The sequence below is a fragment of the Archocentrus centrarchus genome, chromosome 23 (assembly GCF_007364275.1).
Source record: "Archocentrus centrarchus isolate MPI-CPG fArcCen1 chromosome 23, fArcCen1, whole genome shotgun sequence".
Classification (NCBI taxonomy): Eukaryota; Metazoa; Chordata; class Actinopteri; order Cichliformes; family Cichlidae; genus Archocentrus; species Archocentrus centrarchus.
In genome coordinates, this window is record NC_044368.1 from 383,856 (window position 1) to 408,729 (window position 24,874).

At 44.6% G+C, this 24,874-nt stretch overlaps 1 protein-coding gene across 1 annotated transcript in view; it reads right to left on the bottom strand.

Annotated features, from left to right (window-relative positions):
• The window catches only part of stab2 (stabilin 2), a 36,209-nt gene extending 13,862 nt beyond the window's left edge, over window positions 1-22,347 (bottom strand). Inside the window, 37 exon segments of the mRNA XM_030720608.1 lie at window positions 52-180; window positions 267-398; window positions 638-745; window positions 829-918; window positions 1,002-1,079; window positions 1,641-1,743; window positions 1,835-1,968; window positions 2,531-2,578; window positions 2,654-2,746; window positions 6,257-6,352; window positions 7,733-7,806; window positions 7,809-7,890; window positions 7,981-8,086; window positions 8,213-8,340; window positions 8,343-8,395; window positions 8,488-8,599; window positions 8,769-8,855; window positions 8,988-9,089; window positions 9,176-9,235; window positions 11,444-11,596; window positions 12,618-12,698; window positions 12,783-12,836; window positions 12,945-13,061; window positions 13,702-13,764; window positions 13,906-14,049; window positions 15,081-15,230; window positions 15,403-15,482; window positions 16,105-16,238; window positions 16,334-16,461; window positions 16,553-16,749; window positions 16,894-17,016; window positions 17,204-17,299; window positions 17,386-17,452; window positions 17,822-17,907; window positions 19,676-19,791; window positions 20,303-20,427; window positions 22,234-22,347. Coding sequence (XP_030576468.1) covers window positions 52-180; window positions 267-398; window positions 638-745; window positions 829-918; window positions 1,002-1,079; window positions 1,641-1,743; window positions 1,835-1,968; window positions 2,531-2,578; window positions 2,654-2,746; window positions 6,257-6,352; window positions 7,733-7,806; window positions 7,809-7,890; window positions 7,981-8,086; window positions 8,213-8,340; window positions 8,343-8,395; window positions 8,488-8,599; window positions 8,769-8,855; window positions 8,988-9,089; window positions 9,176-9,235; window positions 11,444-11,596; window positions 12,618-12,698; window positions 12,783-12,836; window positions 12,945-13,061; window positions 13,702-13,764; window positions 13,906-14,049; window positions 15,081-15,230; window positions 15,403-15,482; window positions 16,105-16,238; window positions 16,334-16,461; window positions 16,553-16,749; window positions 16,894-17,016; window positions 17,204-17,299; window positions 17,386-17,452; window positions 17,822-17,907; window positions 19,676-19,791; window positions 20,303-20,427; window positions 22,234-22,320 — 3,816 coding nt within the window. The 5' untranslated portion in view covers window positions 22,321-22,347.
• Window positions 22,348-24,874: the final 2,527 nt, after the last annotated feature.

Consider the following 24,874-nt stretch of genomic DNA (forward strand, 5'->3'; position numbering starts at 1 on the left):
CTGAGCTTTGGAAGCACTTAAGTAGGCTGGACTCGGAGCAGAGGAGCTTACCATAACTTTCTCGTACTTGAGCTCATCACAGCGGTTTCTGTTAATCTGAAGAACAGCTGACAGGCCGTGAATCACTCCTTTACTGCTCAGGATGCTGGAGGAGTTTATCTGGGCATCATTCACAAACAGCTGCAAGAGGAAAACACAGAGTCAGTGGTTTGTGTCACTTTGTTAGATAATCAGGTGATCAGATATATGATATTCAATGATGAGACCTTTCCGTCTCGTGGGAAGATGCCGATCTGGAAGGAGAAACCGAGCATCGTCTCTTTGTAACCTCCAAGCTGCAGGTCGGTCTTTAACAGACGCTGTGACACCACCGTGTGGTAACGAGTCGTATTCACATCCTGCTCAGTACCAAAATAAAAGCACAACCTTTTACAGGAAATATTAACTTGAGCACAGAGTGAAAATGTAATTACAGAGTTTTGTTCTGTATTTACTATGGTTGTCTTTAAAACTGGGTTTATTAATTTTAAATGTATCATAATTTAGCCAGTTAAAAAGAAATCAGTTAACTCTTAATTCCAAAATTCTCAGTCCATTTTCAAATGAACCTGCAGACAAACTGAAGTCTAATCTGTACCAGGGCAGTTGCTGCCATTTTCTTCAGGTACTCCATGATGGCGGCATCGGTTGGAGCAAAGATGGTGAACTCGTTGGCCTGTTCAATCTCATTGGTCAGGTTGTAATCCTAAAAACAGCAGAGATAGCACACTTAAGGAAAAGGTGTGCGACACGTACGCGCAGCGTGTGAGTGTGTTTGAGAGGTCGTACGATGAGATATGATCTGAAGAGCGAGAACTCAGGCCTGAGAGCGAGCGTGGCCAGCAGACCTTCACTCAGCGCTCTGTTAGGAACCAAAACCTTGAAGATCAAAACAGAAAAAAGGTGAAATCAGTCAGAGATACCAAGAAATGGTGATCAGTGTGTGTGTCTTTGAGTTTTACCTTACTGATGAGATGGATCAGTCCATTCGTAGCTGCAATGTTTGAAGTGCTGATGGGAGCTCCACCAATAGATGTGATCTGAACAAACATGAACATGAGCAGCAGATCATTCCTGAGCCAGACTCACAGAACTTTATTTTAAAAGTTATTTATTAGGATTTGATAAAGAGAGAAAAGTACCAAGCTTACACCTTAACACTTAAAGAGGACATTCTTAGTTCCACATCTTTACATTTTCGTACACTGGCCCTTTATACAACACCCCCCCACAGTTCATCATTTGGCTTCTGTCCCTTTAAGACACACCAAGTTCTTCTGATTGGCCAGCTTCTGGAAACCTACTGAGGAGCAGCAGTGCTTGTTTACATGAAGCTGGGTATTCAGAGCAGTCTTTGGCTCACAGAGGTTACATTTCTATAAGATTACCTGATGATCTGAAACTTGATCTATAAAATTATAAGCATGTGGACACAGGAAGAAGCCTAAATCAGTTAGATCAGGTCTGAGAAATGTCAGCAGCCATAATGTGAGGATTTGTGTGTGAAACATCTGAGCTTGAACACTGTGCTCCATAAAGAAAGCAGATCATAATAGTGTGTGATGTGGTCTTGTGTGCAGAAATCCTCCTCTGATCTGTACCTCATCGTTAGTTGAAACAGGAAGTGTTGTTCCAAGAAGGGAGGTCACAGACGAAGAGTTGCTCAGGCTGGATATGGGGTAGTTACCGAGGATCATGTGATTTCTGTCACACAGGGGACACAGCTGTTACACGCATTCATATAAATCCACCAGAAACAAAATGACGACAGCTTTGAGTCGTGCGGGTTTGGAACCTGATGAGACTTGGCAGATTTCCCTTCGAGGTCCAGAAGTTTTTTTCTTCTGGGGACATTTTGCTGATGGCCTCTGAGGATGGAACCAGGAGGGTGACGTTCTGATCGGACAGAGACTGAGACAGACCGGAGTCCTGATGGGAACACAGAAACACAAACAGCTGAATGAAAAATATCTGAGTTTGTAAAATAGCTGCTGCTACACATGGAGGACCCACCAGGAAGGCCAAAGGTGAATCCACTCCTGTACCGTAAACTGAACTTGTAATTGTTCATTTTAATCCCCTGAATTAAGGACTAATCATCTGAGATCAGGTTAATGATGTAATCAGCTTTTCTTCATTTGAAGGTGGTGTCCCAAAGGCTAAATAAACACACCTGAAGCCCCCACATTAATGAGACAAGGTAATGCTGCGTGTAAAGCATTAGTCCCCACATATTATTTGGTGCCCTGTGTGAGGCTAATATCACTGACAATATTCATCACTGTACATGTCTATGCATTTGTTTGCTAGGTGAATGTATAAAGCACTACAAATGGATTCATGCAGCATTACTTAATCACCGTCACAAATACACCATACAGCTGGGGTTGCTACACACAATATCCCAATATATCACAATATATCCCTCCTTTGGGTGCACTTATGTAACCATGTAGCTGATTGGTGGATTTATTACATGTGAGAGACTCACAGTTGTCCACGTGAAGAAGTCTGAAGCCTCAGGCAGAACCCTCAGCTCCTGAAATCACCAGGAAACAAAGTCAGGCTGGAAGCAAAGATACAACCCTGCTGAATAAATGTGGTCATCACTCACCTGTTCAACTGTGCCGTAACACATCTGTCCATTTCCAACATATCCTTCATCACAGACACACATCCACTGAGATGACAGCAGGCGGCAGCTGGCCTGAACACACCAACAGTTACTTCACAGTAAGTAATTACAGACTCTGATTGGTTTGTGTTTAGGGGATTAGACTGATGTATGAATCCTGAGGAATAATTAGTTGGTTCATTCATCAGAGTCATCTAGTGGACATTTACAGTAGAGGTGCATCATGGGAGCCCCCCAGCAGCCTAGGCCTATAGCAGCATAACTAAGGGAGGGTTCAGGCTCACCTGATCCAGCCCTAACTATAAGCTTGATCATAAAGGAAAGTTTTAAGCCTAATCTTAAAAATAGAGAGGGTGTCTGTCTCCTGAATCCAAGCTGGAAGCTGGTTCCACAGAAGAGGCGCCTGAAAGCTGAAGGCTCTGCCTCCCATTCTACTCTTAAGTATCCGAGGAACCACAAGTAAGCCAGCAGTCTGAGAGCGAAGTGCTCTGTTGGGGTGATATGGGACTATGAGGTCTTTGAGATAAGATGGGGCCTGATTATTCAAGACCTTGTATGAGAGGAGAAGGATTTTAAATTCTATTCTAGATTTAACAGGGAGCCAATGAAGAGAAGCCAATATGGGAGAAATCTGCTCTCTCTTTCTAGTCCCTGTCAGTACTCTAGCTGCAGCATTTTGGATCAGCTGAAGGCTTTTCAGGGAGCTTTTAGGACAGCCTGATAATAATGAATTACAATAGTCCAGCCTAGAAGTAATAAATGCATGAATTAGCTTTTCAGCATCAGTCTGAGGAAGGATGTTTCTAATTTTAGAAATATTGCACAAATGCAAAAAAGCGGTCCTACATATTTGTTTAATATGTGCATTGAAATTAAAAGGTATTCAAGGAGAACATGCGGCTAAGCATGTCACTCCTGGTCCGATTGGAGAGGGGCCCAGAGAAAATTACAGAGTCATGTTTTTGCAAAGTTTCACACCAATTCAACAATAACTTTAGTGAACTCCAGTTGGTGTAATCAGGTGTCATTGCTGCCAATGTGAATTATTATTTTACAAAATCTACGTTTAGCGGTAGCCAGCACTTTCAGATTTCCTTCTATGTCGCCTGCTCTGGCCCCTGGAATACAATCAACTATGGTTATTGGCGTCTCTAGCTTCACGTTTCTCAAAACAGAGTCGCCAATAATCAGAGTTTGTTCTTGTGCAGTGCGGAGCTGGTTCTCCAATTCATTGAGCCTGGCCTCCAAGGCTACAATGAGACAAAGAGTTACTCTATGAAACAAGTCATTAATCACCACCCTGAACTCACACACTCACCCACTCTAACTGTGTGATACCCACATCTCTGTGCAACATTATATTATTCATACTGAACAATATCTATCACTCCTATGTTGTGCAATATCCAATATTCATTCACCAAGTGCAATACTCACCATCTTCATTATTATATGTAGACACTTTTTTTTTTACAATGTATATATTTTTATATATTCTGTTTTATTTGCTCTATATTTTTAGAAGTTCTATTTTATATTTTAGAAAGTGTGACTTTCTACTACATGGCACCGAATAAGAGTGGACCTCCATCCAATTTTCTCCTCTTCCTGCTCTTGTCGGAGACGGTCGCACTATCCTCTCTCTCCCTGCCCTCCCCATCTCTCTGCTTGCTGCTTGCTTTGAGAGCGTCTCTCACACACTGTCCGAATAAGAATAAGATTGAGAGCAACATAGATCTGGCAAACTGGGCCTTCACCATCATTGATCGAATTTTTTCCACTATGAGATCGGGGAAAGGGGAGCCTGTGTGTCCGAGTGGAACAGACCCGGTTGGATACGTCATCGACTCTTGGAGCTCGTGGAGACCTGTGTGCTTCTCGGCCCTTGAGGTTGAAGACGTGGAAGACGCCTACAATATTCGGCCTTTTGGTAGCGGTATCTTTTCTGTTTGGGCTCGGAGGATACCTGATTTACCGGGAATCAAGAAAATCTGGGCGGCAGTTCGACATCTGCAGAGGCTGCCGACCCAGGTGGACGGCCTGTCCAGAGCCGTACAGACTCAGACTCAAAGCCTGGTGGACCTGAGCCGTAAAGTTAACGTGCTCGCAGGCGAGAGGGGTTCGATCTGGAGATAAGGTTCGGTTCTGCACAGTGAGGACGGTAACTAATGAATTTGGAATATTGGATTACTGAATGGTTCCAGTGAGACTGAAGGCTGTTGGAAAAAAAAAAAACAAGCAGCCTGTTCCAGACAACATCTGCATTAATCAGGATTCGGCTCCCCTGCCGGCCTTGGGCTGGCAATCATATCTCTCCAGGACTATTGTTGACAGTCGCTCTTCCCCCCCACTCCGCTTTGTGATTTGTGAAGCTGGATCTGGTGCACCACGGCCGCCGATGAAATTCCATCACTATCAGCGAACTGTTTTGGCTAGGAGCTGGCATCTGGCTCCACATGCCCCCACCCTCTCGTCTCCGTCTGCATCCCCTCCTGACCTGACCTCACCCACCATATTACTATCCTGACTTTAAATGTGCAAATATGCTTTGCTAAGGTGGTTTTTTTTGGACCCTGTACCAGAGCACTGTAACCACATGACTTTTTTTAACCTAACTACCCCATGAAGTGTGTTGGTTTTCTTTTTCGGGGAACTGTAAGGTAGCGCTGCAAGTGTGCTGCATAACCTCAGGACACCTGTCCCCCCGTGTTGTGTTTGTGTTTGTTGTATTCTTGGAAGTGTGCTCTGTTAATTGCAATTTCCAATGTGTGAACCTGTTCACCCACATGGCAATAAAACCTTCATTCATTCACTGGATTCAGGAGACAGACACCCTCTCTATTTTTAAGATTAGGCTTAAAACTTCCTTTATGATAAAGCTTATAGTTAGGGCTGGATCAGGTGACCCTGAACCCTCCCTTAGTTATGCTGCTATAGGCCTAGGCTGCTGGGGGGGGTTCCCATGATGCACTGTTTCTTTTCATTCACCTTATTTACTCTGTTTATACTCCACTCTGCATTTAATCATTAATTGTTATTAATCTCTGCCCCCCCCCCCCCTCCCCCCCCCCAGCAGATGACCCCCCCCCCTCCCTGAGCCTGGTTCTGCTGGAGGTTTCTTCCTGTTAAAGGGAGTTTTTCCTTCCCACTGTCACCAAGTGCTGCTCATAGGGGGTCGGTTTGACTGTTGGGTTTTCTCTTTATTATTGGAGGGTCTTTACCCACAATACAAAGCAGCTTAAGGCAACTGCTTGTTGTGATTTGGCGCTATATAAATAAAATTGAATTGAATTGAATTGAATTAAATTATACATTCTGTATTACAATAAAGGCATTCTATTCTATTATATTCTATTTTATCCATTTAAAATTAATCAGCTATACAAAAACACCACTGAGCACTGTAATAGGAACAGGAAGTGATGCAATACAGCAGTGAGAGCCAGCACCATTATTTTATGAGAAAAGGAACGTTCGGCCTCACATGGTTAAATCCTCACTAAAATGCTCTGTTTACTGTCTGTCTTTTCGTAATCAGAAAACAGTAATGGATTTATTTTTTATATGTTTTGTGCTACTCACAAAGTAGTGACAGCCTCCATCTGCAGACACACACTGGTTCACAGCCTCGCAGACCTGCCCGTTGCCTTTGTAGCCAGCCTTACATGTGCAGTCACTCTGAACAGGAGAACATGGATAACAGGACGTTATGAGGTCCCTGAGGACTCTAAGAATAATAGCAAAACTTATTTTTTCTTATTAATTAATGGCATCTAAAGAGGCCAAAAATCCTTATTATTTTGGCTGTTACAATATTTTATAAAATAAAAATGTATATTTTTTTAAGACTTGCACTTTTATCCAAAGTACACTCCACATTATTAGTCATCACCATCATTTGCCTCTGGTATCATTTTGGTTTCAGTCATCTTAAGTGAACATTATTTTTTTGTGTTGTATTTATATGATGAAATCAATCAGGGTCAATTATTCACGCAATATAAAATAATAAACACAACCAGCCTGTCCAGAGATGTCACCCTGGGTTTGCCAAAGGCCTCCATTACATGTCTGAAACGCCCCACCTGGAAGATGCCCAGGGGGCATCCTTGTTGGATCACTGAACCTCCTCAAGTGGCTCCTTTCAGCACAGAAGAGTAGTGACTCTATTCTGTCCCCGAACCTGACTTACCAAACTTCCCATCCTGTCTCTAAAGGAGATCGCAGACATGCTTCCGGGGAAGCTCATTTGCATCATTTGTGTCCTTAATTTCATTCTTTTGGTCACTACCCAGAGCTGGTGACCATAAGCGAGGATGGGAACACAGATAGACCGGTAAATCCAGTAAATGGATAGCTGTTCTTTCTCACTCAGCTGTCTTTTCACCACAACAGATCAGAACAGCATTCCAAATACTTTTGACACAGCACCAATCCATCTTTCAGTCTCCTGCTCCATTCTCCCATCACTCAAGAACAAGACCTTGAGATACTGGAACTCCTCCACTTGGAGCAGAAAAATTCTTCCCACCTGGAGATCCCACATTTCTCTGAGAACCATGGCCTCAGAATTGAGGTGCAATTCTCATTCCCAATCTCTCCACACTCATCTGCAAAAAGCAGAGATGAAATCCTGAGACCACCAAACCCAACACACTCACCCTCCAGCCCCTGGCTGTGCCAGAAGTTCTCACCATAAATATTATAAGCATGGGCGGCGGGGTTGGCTCAGAGGTTGAGCAGGCTACCATATACCCACACTGCGTGGCAGTGTGGGCAGCGCAGGTTCAAGTCCTGGCCTGTCACCATCTCCCACATGTCTCCCCCTGTATCTCTCCTTCCAATTTCCTGTCTCTCTCCACTCTATCAAATAAAGCCATGAAAGGCCAAAATAAATAAACACTATGAACAGAACTGTGACAAACAGCAGCAGGTCCAACATCAAAGGCTTCCGGTGCATTCCCGGGGTAAGAGTCTAAGAACAGATTCAATTACATCATCAAACTCGATGCCACCTTCACCGATCCAGAGGTCTCAGCTACCATCAGTGTTCCTTACCTGTCCCGGTCCCACATAGATGCAGGTGGCATTGGGGTGGCAGCCACCTCTGTCAGGACTGTTGCAGTTGTTGATGGTTGACACTCGTCTCCATCCTCTCTCCATCCAGTCAGACACTGACAGATGTGAGTCCCAGGGCCTGTCTTTATACATTTAGCCTGCAGGGGCAGGACAAAGCACTCTGACAGCAGTGAGGGGGTCAGGAAACAGTGATGCTACAGTTTTTAGAATGTAATAAATCAAGCAACTGGAGACTTACATTCAAACTGCAAGCCGCCTCGGAGAGGTGGAGCACACGGGTCTGACTCGACACAGGTGATGCCATCACCATGGAAACCAGATTTGCAAACACACCCTAAAACAGGGCACAGCAGACAGGCTGGATGTGTGGTACAACGAGATAATCCTTCCTAACAACTTCTTCATTTCAAGATGACTCAGGGTTAAGTAAAGTTCAAACTACATCCAGGGTGAACTCACCTGACTGTTCCCTGGCTGAAGTCACAGTCAGCATGTGCGTGACAGAACTGAGCCTGAACGCCACAGGCGGCTGTCCGTCGATCGCATAAAGGACCGGTGTAACTCTGCATACACGAGTCCACTTTACAAACCGACCGTCTGAGTCCGGACGGTTATCACACTGTCCGTGGATACAGGGGCAGGCTGAGGACACACAGGTGAGGTTTCACAGAGGTCAGGGTTCATCATCATTAAGTTATGCCTGTGTGGTCTCACAAAGTATGAGTCAGACTAACTTCTGTCACAGTTTGGTCCAAATTTGTTGGAGGAGGTGCAGTACTGACAGCGTGAGCCACTAAAGTTTGGTTCGCAGATACATGTTCCATTTCCTGTAACCCCTTCCAAACACTGAAAAACACAAAAACACTCCAGTTTCCTTCAAACACTGAAAAACAGAAAGACACTTCAAACCCCGCAATAAACCAAAGACCTCATTCCCCTCATTCTCCTCTGAACACTGAAGCACTCTTCAGCTTCTTCTAACTAAAGAAATAAAGGGAGGATGGAAACATCTAACCTGACCGTGTCTGGAGCAGGGCGTCTGGTATCCACCTGGACACGGTCTGCAGTCTGGACCGTAGAAACCTTTACAGCATGCTGGAGTCTGAACAGACAGTCGCAACTTTATTCTAATGGGTTTCTACAGTTACATCTACCAGGCTTCATTGTCTCTCTTTTTTTTACTCAACACGGAGTAAATAATACTGAAAGTCATCTTTGGAAAACTTTTGCATACCGTAACTGTTGAGTTGCAGTGTGGAGCACAGCCTTTCACTGAGATGTTAATGGGTGCCTTACCCATGGAGAGCATGTAAGAACATCCAAAAGTGGAGGAGCCCTGTGTGAAGACAAGCATGATCATATTTTAAAATACATAATATCAGAAACAAATATCCAGATGCTTCAAATCCCGTCGGGTCTTACTGTAAAAACTCCAGAAGAGCACCGGGGCAACAGGTGACTTGAGCATGCGACACACTCACCCTGGAAAACAAACGAGACTATCGAACATCTCCAACACACTCAAGGGGCTTCAGTCTTTTAGGATTTTCTTTCTAAGCTGAATTTGAGTGAAGGTAGTTAAAAAAAAATCCAGAACTATGAGCTATAATAGTCCAAGCAGATGAAGGTGAAAACTGGAAGTTTCAGTGTTCAATCCATCCATCCACTTCCGCTTATCCTGTTCAGGGCCGCGGGGGGGCTGGAGCCTATTCCAGCTGACATAGGGCGAGAGGCAGGGTACACCTGTACAGGTCGCCAGCCTGTCGGAGGGCCAACACAGAGAGACAGACGACATCACTCACATTCATGCTCCCATTCACACCTATGGGCAATTTAGAGTAACCAATTAACCTAACCCCAGTAAACTGCATGTGTTTGGACTGTGGGAGGAAACCCCCGCAGACACGGGGAGAACATGCAAACTCCACACAGACAGAGAAAGAGAGAGGCCTGGGCCAAAGTGGAATCAAACCCAGGCCTTCCAGATGATATTCTAACTGTGAGGCAGCAGTGCTAACCACCGTGCTGCCGTGCTGCTGCTCAGTGTTCAAATGTTTCTAAAATATATGGCAGTCCTGGGACTGACACTGATAAATCACTGAAAAATGTTATTAAGACATCATCCCAAAGGCTTCTTCAGTTCGCAATCTTCAGTCCCCTGAAGGTGGTTATGACCCTCTATTGATCATGTGCAAAATAACATGTGCCAGTGTGTGAATGGAGGTGTGGGTCATTACAATTAGTGGTTTCAGATGAAACCAATTTAAGACTTCGCTCCATTGCTTTATTTGACCTACTGAGGTCACTGGAACAAAGGTGTGAATGGGGGTTGAGACATCTGGGAAGGGAGCTCAGGACAGCACTGTAAGCAGGGGAAAGTTGGTGATGTAATCCACCTCCTCTGTTCAATGATGGTTGGTCACAGTGGACATAGATGCTCCTTTCACTCCTTTCAAACCATCTGTCTTCCCTGTCCAAAATGTGAACGTTGGCATCCTCAAAAGAGTGCCAACGTTCACATTTTGGACAGGAAACTGGTTCATCCCAGGGACAAACCCCCCAAACACAACATCAGCAATGTAGTGTCTGCTGTCCAGTGCAGTGAAGAGTGCTCGGACCTCTACATTGGAGAAACCAAACAGCCTCTTCACAAATGAATGGCAACACAGAAGAGTCAGCTTGACAGGACAAGACTCAGCTGTACATCTATATCTAAAGGTCAAAGGTCACTCTTTGAGGATGCATGGGTTTCCCCACAAGAAGGCTTTCAGATGAGAGGTGAAACGTCTTCAAGAACCAAAAAGAAGTCCAGTCGCCCTTTTTCAAGCTCCAGAGATACTGTAAATGGTAAATGGACTAGTTCTTATATAGCGCTTTTCTACTCAGATATGAGCACTCAAAGCGCTTATACAACACGTTCACATTTACCCCATGCCACACGCATTCATACAAGCACTTCCATGATTAATTAATTAAGCTAAGTGCTTAATCGTCTAACATTCACTCACATTCATACTCCGACGGAACGGTCGGAGAGCAACTTGGGGTTAAGTATCTTGCCCAAGGATACATTGGCACGCAGCCTGCAGTAGCCAGGAATTGAACCACTGACCTTCCAATCAGTAGGTGACCTGCTCTACCTACTGAGCTACAGCTACTGTGACCGGGATGACTGAGAACCTACAGATATTTAGGTTTGAACCTTTTTTCAAGCTGTTTGACAGGAATAATGGACATTTTCTATTGTTTTACAATAAAAAGAGTTAGAAAATAACACTTGATTGTCAAAGACAAGCACTGTGTTACATTTTGTTATATCTCTCAGCTGGCCTGGGAATGCCTCAGTGTTCCCCCGGATGATCTGGAGGAGGTGACTGGGGAGAGGGAGGTCTGGGCTTCTCCTTTTAGGCTGCTGACCCCGCAACCCAGCCCCGGATAAGTGGAAGAAAATGGATGGATGGATTAGCTTTTGAATACCTCTGGCTCATCATACAGATGCAACTGCATCTATGCATGGATGGATGGATGGATGGATGGATGAGAAAAAATTGGGATTATAGCCCTATGGGGAGCTCTGGAAACAGAGCGTGTCACCCACTTAATGAAAGGTGGCTGGCTGGATCGCCATCTCCTCCACTCTGCGTGCTCGAGTGTAACTTTAAATCTCTCGTTATTAGATGTTAAACTCACCACAATGACTTTCGTCTCTGTGATGTCACATCTATTAGGCAGCACAGGTTCGATGGAGGGTGGAGTCAAAACTCCATCTATCACGTAGAGACGTCCGTTTTTTGCCTCCACAGCTGCCTCCAACACCGCTGCTCCATTAACCAGAATCTGACCCTGAAACAGTGAAATCAGGATGACAGAGAAATTTAAGTTCATGACTTAGCGTTCAAAGGTTTTCACTCATCTTTTGGTAATAAAATGTGGATAAGGTGAGTGATTTTAATTCTTCTTTAGCCAATAAATATTCTCCCAAATATTCACCACATTCACTTTTTAGGAGTGATGTAGGCTAAAAGCTGGATGACAAACCATCATCTGAGCTCATCTCCACTGAAAAGCCTGAAAGTGATCACAGAAACAAAACTGCTACAGTTCTTACACTTTAACCTCTTAACTGGCAGCAAAAAAATCACCTGACAAAAACTACATAACGCCTTCTGGTTATTATTGGCTCATAGCCTATTAACTGGCCGCGTCTGGTCCGCTCGCAGAATGAAGTGCATTTTAAATGGCAGGCTAGACCCTCCCATTTTGATTGACACCTCATTCGGCCAATCATGTTAAGAAATGGGTTTGCTAGAGCCAGTGATACTCAGAGGGCGTCACGTAGCTTTGTCAGGTGATTTGGTGCAGCCAGTTACATGAGTGGCCGAATGAGGTGTCAATTAAAAATGGGAGGGTCTAGCCTGCCATATAAAAGGGACTACAAAGGGCCCATCAGCGGGCCCTGGCCAGTTAAGGGGCTACGTATTCTTTCCAAAAAAAAAAAAAATCTGAATTTTATTAAAAATTATCAACTCTATTAATGTCAACATTTCAAAAGTTAAAAGTGAAATACATTTTAGCAGTATTAAGCTTTATATACTGGGAATAAATCTGCATAAATAACACTAATATACACAGACAGAAATAAAATGAAATTGAGCTAGGATATTGGAACAATAATAAAGTCAGTATTTATCCCAAACTAAAAAAAACAAAAACATTTTCCATCCCTCTGTGTCATTGATTTATATCATTCATATGTATATTTTAATGTTAGTTTTCTCCAGTGACTCTGATGGTGTTTCAGGGTGATGCTGGAGGCTGAGACCCATACAGGTGGGGGTTACAGCCTGTGGAGATCCACACCTACATTTTCTATCACGCTGATCGTCAGAATCTGATTGGCCATTGTTACAATTCTAGGACTTGACACAGCATTGTAGACCTCCAGCTGCAGGACAGGAAGATGAAACACTGTCAGAGGAAACAAACATGAAATCATTCCTAACATGAGTCGGCAGATTGGCTCTCTCACCGCAGTCGCAGGGACAATGTGGTTCCTGAGAAACTCCACCAGTTTGGTGTGACCCTGAGCATTCAGAAACAATAATCCAGGATTATTTAGTGAATTATTTCTGAATGAATAGGTCACTCATTGACAAACTGATGCATTAGTCCTTTTGGGGGCTTTCCTTACATTAGGACTTCTGAGGTACTGCAGGTGCTCTTCTATCATTGCATCAAATGCTGCAGTGGTAGGTGCAAACACAGTGATTGGCCCAGGCTGGTCCAGGACAGATGCCAGGGTTGTTTCCTGTAGACAGCGCACATTGTCCACTTAACATTGAAATTTAAAAAGCAGGTTCTCCTTTAGCAGAAAATATGGAGATACATGATCATGCACCATCTTTGAGATGTGCCTCAGGCATTGTTATAGCTATGTATTGTGTGAATATTTGAGTGTTTATATATTTAGATGCTTCTGTTTCAGGATTCATGTCCTTCAACATCAACATCCAGAGGAATCTAATCCAGCAGCAGGACCACAAATCCAGCATCAACATCTACCAGAAGGGCTTCTGGACCCACAGAGCCAAGATCTAAAAGACCAGATTTCTGGTCTTGATACCATGGAGACTTTCTGGAGCCACTACATGGCTGAAAACCAGTCTAAGCCCAAAGACCTGATCTAACAAAACCAGGTATAAAACCAGACTCCATGGTCTCAGCATCACAGAGTCAGTGTGGTCTGTAAAAATCTGAAAGCTCCATCCTCTGGTGGGCAGGAATGCAACGGGGACATTGGGACAAGCAATAAAATTTCTTCCAGCTTTTAGCTTATTATTCATCTGGATACATGAAGTTACAGGAAGTGACTAACTCCTAAACTAGTGTTTTAATCTAAACATATTCATGGCCTGATGTTCCAGCATATAGAAGCAATAAATCTGTACCTGTAACAAACTCCTGAATGTCTGAAATTTGCCATAATCAGAAACAATCTTCATCAGGTTCTCCTGTGGAAAAACAGGACATCTGTTTAATGTATTTATGTTTGTTATGTAACAGTTTAAATGAAGTCAAACATTGAGTTCTGTCTGGTAAAACCTTTACTGAGCACATGTGACATCAAAACCAAAATCTTTCAATTTGGCCACCTCTGTGTTGCTTTCCACGGTAGGAGACACACTCTCCATCAGCTTATTGATAATATGGATTATCCCATTAGATGCAACAATGTTAGACTGGATGATTACAGCTTTCTTCTTGCTGCCATGGATACGGATTTTGGTTTGAGTGTCCTGGAAGGAAACAAGAGGAAGATCTGATAATACAATATTCTTTCAAAGCCATTAGAGACTTACAGCCTTAATATTTGGAAGTGTGGAGATCATAAGAAGCTTAACATGTTGTAGGTGAGCATCAAAAATCTCCTTCGAATACAATATTTGGTGCTTAAGATTGTGATGTTTATTTTGGATCTTAGTGTCCACTGTGTGCATTACTTTCTTTCAATATAACTCAGTTTTTACAGCTTTACATCCAAAGGGTTTTATTAACAGGATGCAATCACTTTACATGACAGCAATAAAACTTGTAACAAGTCGCACAGAAGTCATGATCAGCACTAACATAACCCTATACTTTGGAAAAGGCCAAATTTTATTTTTTGGGAAAAAATGTGAGTAGTTTTTGAGGTGTGTGATTATGTGATGTGGGTCTGGGTGTTGATCTAGGTTGGAGTGTGGGTGTGTGTGGGTCTTGGTTGGAATCTGGTTTGGGGTCTGGTGTTGGTCTTTGTTGGGGTCTTTGTTGGGGGTCTTGGTTGGGGGTCTGGTTGGGTCTAGGTTGGGGTCTGGGTGTGGGTCTTGGTTGGGGTTTGGGGTGGGGTCTGGTGTGGGTCTTTGCTGGGCTTTTGGTTGAGGTCTTGGTTGGGGTCTAGGTGTGGGAGTGGGTCTTGTTTAGGGTTTGGGGTGGGGTGTGGTGTGGTTGGGGTCTGTGTGAGTCTTTGTTGGGGGTCTCAGTTGGGGTCTAGGGGGGACTTGGTTGGGGTCTCCGTTGGGTCTGGGTTGTTCCACTGATTGATAATAACTGAATATTTGTTGCCTATGGTTCTCATACGCAGCATCTCTTTGGGTTTGAATCACTGATCTTTTCCCCCCTAAAAATTCACCGATCAGTTTCCTCAGACTGTTTTCCAATCATTTTTAACTGTTCCTCTCATATCGTGCCTTCATATTTCCATTTCTATTTATAACATGTTTACCATTCACATTCTTCATATTGAAACTGATCTTTTTATTGGAAAATTCTGCTGTGAAAACTCTCTCACCCCTTCTGATGTGTCTGTCTCTGCTGATTTTCCTGTCACTGTGTAGAAAACATCAGTTTTCTTCAAAGTGTCAAATGGCATCATCCCAGCAACCAGGTGCATCTTACACAGGTATTTAGCTTTGAACAAGTCCGCTGTCAGAGTCCTCACCTGGTAAAAAGCCAGCAATCAGAGGAAAGGCAGAATTGATGAGCAGGGTTTCCAAAATAAGTCAAGATGTGAAAGAAAAAGAAACGTGACTTTAAAGTCAGGAAGCTGAAACCAGCTGCTGATAGAAGTCAGTCAGATAGATCCGTGGGTCTTTATGTGAAGTGATTCTTACCGGCGTTCCCCTGAAGCCTTTATTGATCGGGATGAAAACAGTGAATGGACCCAAATTCTGCAGAGGCCACGCCAAAGAACCTGAAGGACACACACACACACACAAAATAATCAACATGAGTTTTAGTCATGTAAAACCATGAGAGTTACTTAAGTGACTGTCTCCAAAAGGTAAAGTTTCATTACAAATGGTCAAATTTAGAGGAATTCCTCTGAATAGTTGCAAAAATGTAACTCTGTCTGTTTCTCCTGTCGTATTGCCAGTAAAGAGCAGCAATGACTGTAAGGTTGGCTCTGATGCTTCTTTTGTAAGACAGGATGTGAGTGTGTTATATCGGATTGCTGTGTGTTTGGCGAATAGACGGAACAGGACTCGGCACTCACTAATGCAGTATTAACGCAAACATAAGGTCAAAAGGTCAAGAGGGCTGACTCTGCAGAGTTTACAATTCTCACTTACAGAAAGAGTCATTGGTAAATAAAGGTGTTTAAAGGAGGGTTGGGTTTGACAGCCTAATGTTTCTGTAACACACTGGAGTTTCATTCAGTGGCTCCATCACAGAGCAGCTCACACCAAAACACTGCAGAGCTACAGCCCCTCCAGAGTTCTGCTGAAGGAAGCCATTGAACTGAGCTCCTGCTCTTTGTGACGTTGAACCAACCATTTAACGTTGGATCCGTGCTGGCTGATTGATCCACATACCAAACAACGTGATGGCGTTGCTCAGCTGACCCGTCCATTGTCCTCCGGGTTTAGTGTTCAGGTCGTTCAGATGCTCCATAATGTTCCCAATACAGACTTTACCGTTACCAAAGTAACCCTGGAGACAGGTGCACCTGAGGGACAGAGCAGCAGCGACGCCTCAGTTCTGCAGCTCTCCAGATTCAGGATTCTGTTGCATGCAGACATTGAGTAAAATAAAGTGACTGACTCAACTTGTCCAGGTCCCGTGGTGGTGCAGTTAGCATTTCTGTGGCAGGAATCAGGTGTGCAGGAGTCCCTGAGGCTGCAACCGCCACCCGACAGATTGTCAAAGCCAAGAAGACACTCACAGTGAGACTGCACAGAGCACAGCAGGGATACAGGTACAGGGTCACCTGACTGCAGGCCACAGTTCGTTACACACATCACATAAAAAAATCAGTTTTACCTGTCCCGGTCCATCGTAGACACAGCGGGCAGATTCAGGGGAGCAGTTGCCGTGATTGGTCTGACACGGGTCGATAGCCACGCAGACCCGCCCGTCCCCGCTGTAGCCCTCATTGCAGGTACACAGGTGTTGGTTTGGACCGGTGTGGACACAGGAGGCATGAGCATGACAGACCCCCCGGAGACATGGATTTATGGCTAAGAAATACAAAGTTGCATTTAAAATCTTATTTCAGTGTAAAACAGAGTTGGGGCATACGGTGACTACCAGAATGTGACGTGTACACTGAGCAGTGTGTGAGTCAGCGCAGCACCTGCACAGGTGTTCACATATAAACTCACACAAACATTGAGCTCCTGATTTCTGGTAGCCGGGCATACACTGACACACTAACCGTCCCGTCAGAGCTTCTTCCATACAGCGAGAGTTCTGCTGACAGCTGAGAGCCGCACACTCAGGTAACTCTGAAACAAAACACAGGTGTGAGCACAGGTGACAGGAAGCTGGGGATCAACACAGGGAACAAGCAAAAAAGAGAAACTGAACAGGTAACAGAAAACAGTCCAAAAAAACAGGAAAAACTAAGGTCACAGGTTAAGGCAGGAGAGCTACTGTACCTGTTACTGTAAAGGTAACAGCAGGAGGACTGACCTTGGTCACAGGAGGGACCTTTGTACCCAGAGAAACAGGTGCATTGACCGTCACCTGTTAGTCCAGACCCACAGAGACCATGGACACAGGAGCAGACTGCAAAGCATAGAAAAATGAACACGGTGGGTTTGAGATTCACTGAGAACGAACGCGTCACACATCACAGCTGGAGCTGAAGTTACCTGAGCTACAGGTGGGGCCGTATCGACCAGGTACACAGTCCTCACAGGCAGTTCCTGCAAAGCCCTCCTGCACACACACACACACACACACACAGACACACACACACACACACACACACACACACACCACACACACACACACACACACACACACACACACACACACACCACACACACACACACACACACACTTTCCAGCATTTGAATAAGAAGATTAATAGAAAGCACCAGTAGCAGGAAAACAGGACGTGAAGGTGGTGGAGAGCATTATTTTTGGGGGGCATACAGGAAGTTCTAGGAGTCCTGCAGATGGTTCTTCGGGTGAACAACTTTCTTACTCTGACTCTGATTTTCCTGCACACAAGCTGAGCTGATGAGTATTTCTGCTCATAGCTCAGTTATGAACATCATGATGTCAGCAGGTGTGTGATGTCACCTGGCAGCTGCAGGTCCCGTTCCCTCCCAGTCCATCGGAGCAGACTCCTCTGCCGTTGCAGGGTGTGGCGGCCTGATCAGGACACTCTGGAACACAACAGGAGCTCAGTGAGAACAGAAAGCTAACGCAGCACTTCCTGCCTTCATCCCGCTCTGTATCTGTCCTCTTTCCCTTTAATCTCTTTACGTCATCACCATCGTGTCTGTTTCCCTTCTTCTCTTCCTCTCACATAACAAACCAGGGCCCCCACCAGCTCACAGGAAGCACAGATAGCAGGACTACCTGCAGTCTGACTCTCTGCAGGTAACTGGTTCCAAGTCTCTCCCTGAAGAAAAACATCTCTGGCTCAGGTCCACTGTCCTGAGGATTCATGTCAGGAGAGTCAGCATTTTTCCACAGGAAGCAGCTGACATGTTTGAGGACTCCGGTTTCTTTCCTGACTTGCTTTTCTTTGTCGAGAGATGTTTGACAGGAAGCTGCAGCTCGGGAGCACGGCTGCCGGCTCGACTGGCAGAAAACTTGAAGATATTTTGTTAATTGTTAACTGTTTTTCTTCTTTTTTAAGAATTATTTTATCATTACTTTGAGGCTCAGCAGTGTGAAAGCTTCACTTGGACACCAAGTGTGACAGTTCTCACTATTTTTACAAGTTTTACAAACAAATCAATGAATTATTGGAGAAATGATCAACAGGGACGTGCATATAAAAAACAACTTCTATTGGCTGGTTGATAAAAAACATTTGAGACTGAGCATAGTTCAAAGTTCCGAGTCAGTAGATTTCAGTCCTGCTGACAGAGTCTGAACAGAGGAAACAAAGGGAGGAAGTCCTCTGGTTCCTGCAGGACCATCTGCATCCTGCTAGACTGAAAATGTGACATGAGGTTTTTAAACCCCTGTGAAGTCTTTGCCTCTCTGCACAGGCTCCTATCAAACTATGCTGCTGTTCCACCTTCAGGCCTCAGCGCTGAACCCAGAATTGAATTTAAAATCCTTCTCCTCACCTACAAGGTCTTGAATAATCAGGCCCCATCTTATCTCAGAGACCTCATAGTACCATATCACCCCAACAGAGCACTTCTCTCTCAGACTGCTGGCTTACTTGTGGTTCCTAGGATACTTAAGAGTAGAATGGGAGGCAGAGCCTTCAGCTTTCAGGCCCCTCTTCTGTGGAACCAGCTCCCAGCTTGGATTCAGGAGACAGACACCCTCTCTATTTTTAAGATTAGGCTTAAAACTTTCCTTTATGATCAAGCTTATAGTTAGGGCTGGATCAGGTGACCCTGAAAAGAGAGTTTTTCCTTCCCACTGTCTCCTAGTGGGGGGGCCTTTTTGACTGTTGGGTTTTCTCTGTATTATTGTAGGGTCTTTACCTTACAATATAAAGCACCCTGGAGTGACTGATGTTGTGATTTGGCGCTATATAAATAAAACTGAATTGATGTGAATCATATCACTGACAGGTAAAGGTGGAATATCCAGGAGGGAAGAAATAACACAAACTTCCTTGTTGCAGCATCCTGTTACAGCTCCTCAGCAGACTGCACGGCCATGTGCTGGACTTTATACGCCTGTGGTAACTCTGACCCTTCAATTCAGTTTGAGCTTCAAATCACAACAACAGTGGTCTCAAGGCTCTTTTTTTTGGCCACAGCAGCTTTATTGACAGCAGAGTGACAGGAAAGCAGGAGGAGAGATGGGGGAAGACACGCAGCAAAGAGCGACAGGTCGTGACACAAACCTGCGCTGCAGGTGACCTCCTCGTGGTTATGAAAGATTAAACAATACGATAATGTTTGATAGATAAAAACTAGACATTTCTGAGATCACAGCAGTGAGTGTGTCAGTACTGACCGATGCAGTCGGGGCCCCAGTAACCTGGACAGCAGTTGTTCACCTCTACCTCCCTGTAGCACTCAAAGGAGCAGCCGCTGAGTGACAGGTTCATGCTGGGAGTCTTGACATAGTACCTGCAGGACAGGTGGAAAGACTGCAGGTAAAGTAAGTGCTGATGTCTGCTTCCAGGACACCTCCTGCTTCTTTATGACTTGGCTGCAGAGCTGGAGATGACATTAGAGAGGCTGCAGTGTGGACATCAGAGGATGTTGGTGTGTTTTCTTAACCTGCAGCATGAGGATGAGCTTCTTACTGAAGCTGGGCGAGCGAGGGAGGGGGGCCTTAAAGAGACAGAGCCAAAACTGCTGGTTTCAGACTGAGGGTGAGCTGCTCTGAGGCTCAGCGTAATACACAGAAATATTATTCTGAACTGTGAATCACTCTAGTAAAAATGTGAAGTGGAAATGATCAGAATATGTCTGCTTCCAATTAAATGAAATACAAACTGGTGTTGAAAGCCGTGAGCAGTTTTTACAGTGTGAGGATGTGAAACTAGTTTTGGGACCTTCATCTTCTCTGAAATCTCCTGCAGACCACAGCGAGGACTTTGAGAGGATGTGTGCTGTGTGGTGTTGTGTTGCTCACTTGCAGTCCCTGGCTGCGGATCTGGAGGTGGGTTTGAATCCCGATGGGCATGCGATGATCTGGCTGACGATGCAGGAGTGGCACGGCGTCCGAGTGCGGATCACCGTGGAGTTAGAGCAAAAGTTCTGATAGAAACAAATGAAAGGAGTCAGCGCAGCAGGTTTAATGCTGCCTCTAAAGGTCATTCACAGCTACACTGTGTGACTAAAGCTGTGTGCTTTCAGCCTCTTAGCATTAACATTTAACACTGAAGTTTTCCAGCAAACCAGAAACTCGGTCCTTCAGGTCAGACTGTGAATCTGCTGCTTTTCCTTTGAACTCTGTGCTTCCACATCTGAACGTGTGCAGGTGAAACTCCTCTGTGCACGAAGGCTTTCATTAGGCTTCGCTTTGTTAAAGCTCAGGGTCAGTGTGTTTATCTGGGGAACGTCACAAACTCATAAAGCTCCACTTTGTTCTAAAGGTTCTGCTTCCTGTGTTTGACTGTCCCATGATAAAACTGTTACACCCCCAAACTGACTGCAAATATGACACGAGAGTCTGAGAACACTGCTGATGGCAACAGGAAGTGAGTGTAATAATGATAATAGCTGCTGTGGTTATCGACTCCATCAGACCCACCCAGGACACGGTGGGAGAAAGCAAACAGGACACGGAGCTCTGCATCCCGCTGCTGTGTTTGTGTGTCTGTCTGATCAAACCTGGCACACTGACGCTTAGGTTAAATAATCCACTGATGGCGTGGTAACACCGTCACAGGGAAGGTGCAGGTCAGATGTTCCTCCAAAGCAGTTTCACATGATTAGTGAACTCCATTCATGAAGTCACCTTCATCTGTCAGCAGCTTCATTTGCTGATGGAGCTCCTGGGACTGCAGATTTCCTGCAGTTTAAGGATCCATCAGCTGTTGGATTTATGGTGGAAATCAAGCTGCTGACAGATAAAGAAATTCCTTGTTGCCTGTTGCTTGGTGACAGTTGCTTGTCAGCGGGCTCTGGTTGTGCAGATAAGCTGTAATGTAAATTTCCTTCTCTCCCATTGGATTTTCAGTTGCTTTCATTAGAGGAGAGATAGTTTATCTCAGAACACTAACTGTTATTCTGTGTCTCATCACTACAAGTCACTGAACTTCACTGACGGCTGCTCGTCTCTTCCTGTGTGGGCGGGCCTTAGTCTTTGGCAGGTGCAGGTAGTTCCTGCAGTCACTGGTGTGTTTTTAGGTTTGCAGCTCAGAGCTCCGCAGAGTGAAGCCGCTGTCACTGATTACAGTGTGTCAGTGCAGCTCTGTGACCATGGAAGGATGCATCAAACCAAAGTGAGCTAAACTGCATCCGGATCTGGACTGGTGCTCCTCCATCAGAGTGGGCAGGCTGCAGTTTTTACTGCATGTCTGCAGAGCTGCTGCTGTTATTTATACAGAAACATGTGAAAGCAGCAGCAGCACTGCTGGAATATCAGCAAACAGAAGCTAAATGCTGGAGATGCTGAACATCAAAGCAAATGAACACCTTTCATTCTGCCGCTGAGGATTTCACGTTCAGTCACAGGTCACACGGGCAAATAAAACACCCGAAAATGAAAAATCTCACAAACCTCCAAAGCTTTAAACTGACCAGGAAACCAGAAAACCAGGAAACCACGGTCTCATCATTAAATAAATTCCATCTCCTGTCTGGTGATGTTTTATTGTTTAAGAGCTGAAGAAGGAGCATTCTTCAGCTGCAGTTTCTTCAGGTGTTCACAGATTTCACTGCTGAGCTACAAACATTTTAATCCAGAAGAAGAAAATCTGAAGCTTTAACCTAGAAGTTTTCCACCTGAAGATGCTGAGTTTTCTCTTTAAACCACATAAAGTTCAGTTTGGAAGTTTGTGACTGAATTAATTTTTATAAATAAAAAGAGTGAGCACATGGACAGGTGGAGGATCTTACCTGAGCAGCAGCTGATATCTTCAGCTCATTCATCATCATCATCATCAGAGAGACAAACAGCAGCTGGACACTCTGAAGGACCTCCATGTCTTCTGCCCCCAACTCGCCCTCCCCGACTCTTTTCAGCTTCTCCTCTGAGCCCTCCTCTTCCTCTGTTATCATCCCTCATGTTTCCTGAAGATCCAAACTCAAAGGAAACTGCTGAGTCAGAGGCAAACACACTCACACACACACACACACACTCAGACACGCGAACACACACACGCACACTCACACACTCACTCACACACACACACACACACACACACACACACACACACACACACACACACACACATACACACACACACACACTCTTTTCATGGTTTCATCTGCAAACATCTTCCTGAAAACAGAACGTGTCTGAATCACGAGATCAGATTTAAATGACATGGAAAAAATGATCATTTAAATCTCAGAGTTGTTTAAATCACAGGGATAAATTAAATCATACCGATACTTTATTGCACGTCACTGCTTCATGTTCAGTTTTGTCGTTGAGTTTATTTGGTGGGAGGTGTTCGGCCTATAAAAGCTAAGGTAGAGACATTCTGCACACATTTTATTTGTCCTGTAAGTTCACAGCATGCTTTCAAACTGTTTTCCAGGTTTGAGGTCAGTGAGTCTGAAGTGACTACATATATGCCGCCATGCCCTCTAGAGGCTGTGGTGTAACCTGTGTGTATGCTTTCCGTACATATGAACATGTAAATGTGAACAGAAATGTAGATGTTTGATTTCTGCCTGCTGACATGAGGAGAAGCTGAGTGCAGCAGAAGGACTCATGATCACAAACAGGAGCCTGGGTTTGACCCCTGACCCCGTGGGCCCCTCAACCTGTGCCTGGTGGACCCTGTTCAGCGATCTGCTGTGAGAATGGCAGGAAATCCTGGAGCATAAATAAGAACATGTTCTGTCTTTTTCCCAAAACTTTGTGCCCCGTCATCACACACTGCTGATAACACACACGTCTGTCTTTGTGAGGACCCTCTCTGACTCAGCAGCTGGACCGGGAGCCCAGCCTCCACCTCCACCTGAACCCTGCAGCCACATGTGAGGGTATGAAGGTGTGTCCCAGATGGTTCAAAGCATACCACAGCATCACTCAAACTTTACAAATATTTAAAAGTACAAAGTTTAAATAGTTTTCCTGAGGCACACATGATAAATCCAGTCCCCTCCTCTGTAACTCTGTTGAGAACATAACTCCAGCATGGACTTCAGGTTTTATTCACGAAGACCTGAAACTGAGATCATAAACTCATTAGGAAAGAGTTTACTGAGCTCTGAGGTCAGGAAAGCAGGAGGTTCATTTTCTCAGACTTCTATGCAGTCAGACCAGAAGAGTCGCCCCCTGCTGGATGTTAGAGAGAGTGTAGCTTTAAGGCTTCACTTTTCTGACTCATTTTATCATTGCATTGAGACCCCATAATCAGCTCCAGCAGGGCAAAAACAAAGTCGACTCTTACTGCTTCCATAGGAGGCAAGTAGCAGCCGGGTGCTGCTAATCAATGCACCAATTAATTGGTGATCATCATCATGGGTGAGCCCTTCTATAAAAGCAGAGGTTTGGGCAGTTTGCAGGTCTGCAGCATTCTAGTGTGTTAACATAATGCTTCAATCTTCCAAGGAGTGGCTGTCCCAGCAAATTCACCCCAAGATCAGAGCATGCAACATTCAGAGAAACTACAAAAAACCAGGAGCTCCACCACAGAGTCTACAGGCCTCAGTCAGCATGTTAGAGGTTAAAGTTCATGAGAGTTCAGTTAGAATCAGGCTGAACCAGTATGGTTTGTTAGGAGGGGCTGCAGGAGAAAGCCTCTTCTCTCTAAAAGAACACGGTAGCACAGCTGAAGTTTGCAAAGCTGCATCTGAACAAACCACAAAAACTTCTGGACCAAACAGACCAAAGTCCAGAATGACCTCAGAGCAGCTGTCAGCACGGTGGAGGAGGGCGGAGGATCTGGGCTCTTTGCAGTCACTGAGTGGACCATGAACTCCTCTGTAGACCAAAGTATTCAGAGGCACATGTGAGGCCGTCTGTCCCACAGCTGAAGCTGGGACCAAACTGGGTCAGCAACAGGACGATGATCCAAGCACAGCAGCAAGTCTCCAACAGAACGGCTGAAAAACAGCTGCAAACTAAAGACCCCTGAATGAAACTCGCTTTCAGAGAGACTCAGTCTGCATGTTCTCTTTTAGGCATTTCATTTTTTATTAGTCAAAATATAATAAACTTTATTTGTGTGGAACCTTCAAACAAACTTACAGCATTTTGTTTTGTTGTTTTTGTGTTTTTGCTAATAAAGTTTGACAAAAAGGAAACTGAACAAAGAACTTTTCACATCCATATTTACAGGATCATTTCACCTCCTTATGTCACTTTGGTTCTTTTAGCAGGCCAAAAAAATCAACTTAAAATGATTTACACATAAATATTATGAATTTGGGCTGCAGAAATGATCAGATAATGAGAAACCATTAATCTATGATCACCTAAACGCTTCACTCAGATCTTCAGATTCAGCCTGTGGCAGCACTCCTCGTCCTCCTGGTGAAGCTCTGAGTTTCAGAATCATCACTTCAGATAAATTCAGTCCAG